Genomic DNA, 6000 nt, shown 5'->3' on the forward strand with positions numbered 1-6000 from the left:
AAACCTTAATTTCTTTTCGACTGACGAAAGAAAGACATGAACACCTTGGATGACATGGGGGTGAGTAAATTATCAGGAAAATTTTATTTGAAAGTGGACTAATCCTTTAAAATATAAAGGCAGCTAATGAAAGAAATATGCACTGAAATGTCTACTTTTGAACACAGCTCACCATCTACACTGAAATATCCATTTTGGGTGAACTATTTCTTTAAAGACCAAAGGTTAAAAGCAGTGAAAATGATGAATGTTGTACTACTCAGATGGTCATCTGGCTCCTATCTGCTATGATTGTATTCATGATCACAACTTTCCTCAGGAACTTAGCATGGTTTTCTCTCTCTTAGGGAAATTAAACTAAAACCCAGCAAGGACTGACAGTGCTCGCAGTGCACGGATGCTTGTTCAGTGACGTAGGGAGCAAACATGTACTGAAGACTGCTAGCATAAGACCCCTCCTGACTGTTGCTACAGTAACAAACTGTCTGTTCTCAAGGGGCCTGTTCTTTCTATCTAGTAGTCCAGTCATTGGCAGTACTTTTGAAAGCAGCACAGAAATTCAAAAAGCCATTGACATCATTGCCAGGGAAAGACATAGTTTAGGGCCTTTCACATCCTTACTATTGGGCCGGGACAGAATTTTGATTTCCTGTGTTTGAGCACTTTTCCAGGAAAGCAGTTTGAGCATTTTAGCTGGTTCATTAACATCCCCTCAACCCCCCCGTCTCATAGTGTTCAGCTGTATTGGGATCAGTGTGGAATTCAAGTTTGTGGCTTCTAGGGATAAGAATTTATCCAGGGAGAATGTCAAAATATGGCATGAAATAATAAGCACAGCTGTTTGCGTTAGAGTTTATTACCCTTGCTTTAGCAAACTTACAAATACAACTTTTTGAGTCATTCTTTGATCTATTGTCACATTTATCAAGTCTGTCATTCGTGTGGAAATAAAACACGTCGGTTTGCTTATAAATAGGTATTTTATTGGTTTAAACTGCAATCTGTCGTTACAAAAGAAAACATATTGATGTGAACAGCAATAGCTGCTAACATAGGACACATTCAAATGTAGCTCTCTCAATGTCAATCCTGTTAACCTCGAATTTCCACTAAAATCTATATAATGACTCTGGATTACAATCCTAAAAGGTACGAGACTCTTGGAATGTACTGTTAGGCACTTAGCAAGTAGAAGTGGTCCAAAATCTGTAAATAAATACGAATTTTGAGTCATAACAAATCAAAACAACACATGCTTGCTGGCGAACATAACATGGTTTCAAAATGGGCAAAATAAATAGACAAATGCATTTTTAACAATTCCCTTATTAACCGTCCATTTTAGACATGCTGCGATCAAAGGATTGGACCACCGCGGGGTGCGTGAGATTGGAACTATAATGCATTTATTGTCTGTGATTTGTTCATAACCAAAAGAAGTCTTAATGAGAGGATCCCAGTCAGATTTATAAAATCACAGGCACAGGACTGTTATTGTCAAGAAAACTCAGTTTACATTCTAGACGGTCGGAGCCTAATAATAAAGGATTATAGAGGCATAAACATCTTGAAACTGCAGTCCAACATTAGGGAGAAAAATAATAAATAAATGCAAAACAATCCTCTTGCATTCTCATTTTAAATTAAGTTTCACTTTAAAAATAAATCAAAATGTAGTTACAAAATGTCATTGCAGTATAATATATTAACTGTTGAAACTTAACGAAAAAGGTCTTCACAATCTTACGATTAATACGGAAGATCATAATTTAACATAAAGGAAAATATATTCTATTGTTTCATTATCCAGATAAATACAAACAAAATAAAAAAAATGCTTACAATCAGCAATAAATACATTTTGATAAGTTAAATAAGCACTGACAAGCAAAACTTTCAGTTTGAAAGTTCTCATTTCCAAACAGAAAATACCAACAATAATTGTAATGATGCAATAATAACTATATTATAACAATAATAGGGGAAATACAATATGGAATTAATGATAGAACATTTCAACGATCTGTTTACAACGAAACAATTAGTGGCCACTGAAGTCACATCTTTAGTGGTAACATGAACAGAAGGAATAAAGGAAGGACGTCCTCTCTCACACATATTCTCTCTAACATAATCCAACAACCAGCAGACACTATTTTAGCATAAGGGATCACATGTTCTAGGGATAATTACCAAGGTGACAGCACAATTAGCACCACTAGACATACAAATATCTCTCAGAATGATTCATACAAATCTAAGATGGGTTTGATTCTTTTCTTTTTTTTTTTTTTAAGAAACCTTTTCTACCCCAGATCTCCAGAAAAATCAACATGACTGGAAAAGTAGTAAAGTAATTGTTTGATAGGCACTTTAAGTCTCAACGATCTGCCGCCGAGAGTTTTCTGCAAGAAAAGTGGCACTTTCAGGTCTGTAAAGCACATTGTTGCTATAATATTCAGTAGATTCTTTGAACGAGAACGTCCTTGAACAATTTAGAAAACTATGCTCTTAAGTTTGAACTAAATATGGATTTGTTTAACATGTTCCACTGAGGATTGAGACCTCAACATTCGAGTGGGCCTAGAGGCGAACAGTTCGGTTTTTTTGCATTACATCGGGCATGTTAAAGACGTTTAGCGAGGCATGGGTATTCGCTCAAAGCTGAGGCTACAGGGTAATATGGTTTCTGATTTGACTCAGTGGCTACGAGAACACTGTACTTTAGTCCACTTCTCTGCTGTAAACAAACCAAGGACAGGAAGGGATTGCTAGGAGGAAAATTACTCTCTCTTTCTCGCCAGCTCTTTCTCTACTTTGTCTCTTTCAGGCCTGAAATCTCTGAGGGCAGGTTTTAATCGTCAGAGATGGAGAGTCTGCTGAAGATGGGGAGGCGACGTGTCGCGTCCAGCACAGGTGACTCGGATCCGCTCTGGCTGCCAAGGCTGCTCTGGTAGCCCTCCTGGTCGGAGAGGGAGTCCGGAGGGCTTGGTGGAGACTCGGACATGGGCCTGAAGAAGGAGGGTGTGGTGGGTGAGTGAGGACCGGGCAGATCAGGAACAGTGGTGCCACCTAAACTAGGCCCAAACAGGTTGACGAGCTCTTGACTTGAGAAAGTGAAGGGGTTGCTGGGCCACTCGTTGATGTCTTCGTTGGAAAATATGGGTGGAGGTGTGACAGAGGTTGGGCTGTCCTGGGAGCCACCTGAGCTTGGGAAACCGGCAAAACTGTAGCTGTGATGAAGGCGGGGGCGCTCCATCTTGTTGAAGGCGGAGAGAGGAGGGGGTCCACGGCGCTCCTCTGCATTGTGGATGAAGTGGCAACGCGGCCCATACGGGCAGTAACCGATGCTGTGGAAGGTGCGACAGAGCTCGGTCTTGTACTTGGGGTGGCGATTTAGACTACGAAGCTCGTGCATCCCGTGGGCAAACTGGCACTTGTCGCCATATTTACAAGTGCCGTTCTCCTCGAAAGGTCTGCAGAGTTCGGTCTTATAGCGGCTAGAGTTGACCTGGCTGTTTCCGTTGGCACTAATGCATGTGATGTTGCTCGGCCTTAGACGCTCCCCGGTTTCAGAGTAGGACCGGTCACGAAAACGGTTCTCCTTGTTGTTACTGCTCCCATTCATGGAAGCCGAGCCTTCCATCTTGAGACTGTTAATAAATTGGTTCTGCATTGATTTGGAGCTGGTAACGGACACAGAGTGGCGACGCTGGTAGAGTCCCACTGAAGGAGTACCCACCACCTTCCTGTCCAGCAGGGACCCGGTGGGGTTAAAGGGGGTATTGGCACCGGTGGAGGGGACAGACTGTAAATGGGGACTGGAGAGGGGACTGTTGTAGGTCATCATCTTATTGTTCTGAAAATGAAGAAAACAAAACAATGTCTCAATAATTTGGGCATGATTTTGCTACAAATACCACTAGTGGGAGTTTATTACATGCTGATGGTATTTTCTGTCTTCAGGTCAGCTCTAAGGCCTGTTTTTTAAAAGTGAACATTAATGACCCAGCACTTTTAACCTACCCAGCAATCTCTTTAAAAGTGAAAGGTTTATTAAGTCATTAACGTGCTAGACACATGTATCATCTGAAATTACTGCAGAAACGGTGCACGTTAGAATATTGCATAACCAGTAACTGTAAGTAAGATACAAAATCTCATCACTTTTTATGGCTTTCTAAAAATTTAAGGTAAAGGAAAATACAGCTTTGTAATAAAATCTAGCCTATGTGTATTGGGGATGAGAAAAATGACCACCCCAGGCTATGTTTGAATTGTAGGTAGGTCAAGTGTCTGAGAGATAACTGTGGCCACTGCATTGCATCACACATTTTCTTTTTAATCTTCTTCGCTGAGTGTCAGCGCCTTGTCAAGTTTTATGACAATAGTTCAACTAAAACTGAAAATGTTGTCATTTACTTGCCCATTGAAATTCTATGCTGAATGGTGAGCAATAGGCCTACCACCAGTTCTTTTTAGGTAAAATGACAAAACAGTGTGAGAAATTACAGTCGTTTTAATATTCACATCAGTAATGACTCTTAAATATAATTAGCAGTTAAAAAATGCTATGACATTATAGGGTTGATTTCACTGGTTCTCGCAAGTCATGTGATAGCGACGCTATGTTTAAAATGAAAGACGGCTTCAGAAGACTCACAATACTGCTCACCAACTGATGTGTTTAAAACAACTATCCATTTTGATTCAAGCGAAACACCACCTAAGGACATTAGCCTCCTTTTGTGTTCATAACACTACATTGCAATAGCATGGGTGAGTACATTTTGAAGTTTGGGTCAAACAATCCCTTTAACGTTGGTTTAACTTTTAAAAGAGCGTCTCGAGACCCTTGTGTTCAGTTTCATTTCGCCCAACTGTTTAGAAGCATCCTGAACACCCCTTAAAGCGTTCCCCTACGTCACAGTTAAGATTGCATGTTCACAGTACAATGTTACATGGCTTTAGAGAGCTTCATATGCTCACAACTGACCTATAGATTATTTCAAGAGATGGGTGAAACTAAAATAATACGATAATTGCCTTAATTTTAGGTAAGAACCGCTACTGTTTAAGATTATTATAAGTAAATCCGTTAAGTATAACCCTTGTTTCCCATGATAGAGAACTTGTTTTATGTCAAATGGCTTATGGCCTTCACTGTAGTGTAGGCTATAATCGAATCGAGAGCAAATAATGCACACCTTTATGTGAAGCATACGTTTAACCGATGACGCATAAAAGGAGATGAATGAAACTATTCTAATCTATTAGATTTCCTTATTCTCCCCTAATCGATTAGCAATCGATGGCAGCAGATCAAACATTAGATGCACAAGACTAGATGAAGTTCACAAACAAGATTCTCGTCCCACTCTCTCTCACACACACACATACACGCACACACACACACACACGCACAAACCTGAAAAGTTTGACATCGGTGTAGAAAACAGCATCTCAAACCACTGCTACATTTTTATGAGATACTGATCTGTTTCTCAATCATATAAACTGATAAAATGCTTAAAACTACTTTCCAGAAAAATAGAAATTACCTTATTCGTCACTTCGTAGTCGAAGAAAGAAGACACGACGGTCGCAGTCATTGTCGAATCGGGGGTTGTTAAAAATACTTAAGAGTTGACAAATAGATGGTTTGTTAAGGCACGGTGGGTGTATTCCTGTGTTTGAAGGGTCTTTGATATAGTTCTGCCCCGCAGAGAGCCCCCTCTGTCCTGCCAAAACTTGCGCGCATATCCTTTATAAAAACTTGCGCAGTCTTCCTGGCAGAATGGGCGGGGCCATTTCTGACCATGCCTCTTTTCCGCACTTCTCTCTGGCGCTCTGAAGTGATGTATGGCACTACATTGACTCAACCGATTACGAAACTTCATTTCTACGAACCTTCATTACCATACATTTAATCACAACCGAGCATTTCACTCAACCCACTCAGAGCATTCCAGTTATTGCCAATAAATCTTTGAACGTCAC

The 6000-nt window shown here is 40.3% G+C and overlaps 1 protein-coding gene across 1 annotated transcript; it reads right to left on the minus strand.

Annotated features, from left to right (window-relative positions):
• Window positions 1-961: 961 nt before the first annotated feature.
• On the minus strand, window positions 962-5769 carry zfp36l1b (zinc finger protein 36, C3H type-like 1b). The gene is made up of 2 exons (XM_048208481.1): window positions 5562-5769; window positions 962-3859 (listed from the first exon to the last, which is right to left on the minus strand). Exons 1-2 carry the CDS (start codon window positions 5610-5612, stop codon window positions 2855-2857), a joined length of 1056 nt encoding a protein of 351 aa, XP_048064438.1. The 5' UTR covers window positions 5613-5769; the 3' UTR covers window positions 962-2854.
• Between the last annotated feature and the right edge of the window lie 231 nt (window positions 5770-6000).

This window comes from Megalobrama amblycephala, linkage group LG11 (genome assembly GCF_018812025.1).
Source record: "Megalobrama amblycephala isolate DHTTF-2021 linkage group LG11, ASM1881202v1, whole genome shotgun sequence".
NCBI lineage: Eukaryota > Metazoa > Chordata > Actinopteri > Cypriniformes > Xenocyprididae > Megalobrama > Megalobrama amblycephala.

Excerpts from the sequence above, each read along its gene's own strand:
- zfp36l1b (XM_048208481.1), bottom strand. The coding sequence starts at position 5,612 with ATGACTGCGACCGTCGTGTCTTCTTTCTTCGACTACGAAGTGACGAAT. Across the intron at positions 3,860-5,561 it reads ACTACGAAGTGACGAATAAG|AACAATAAGATGATGACCTA; the intron begins GTAATTTCTATT and ends CTTCATTTTCAG.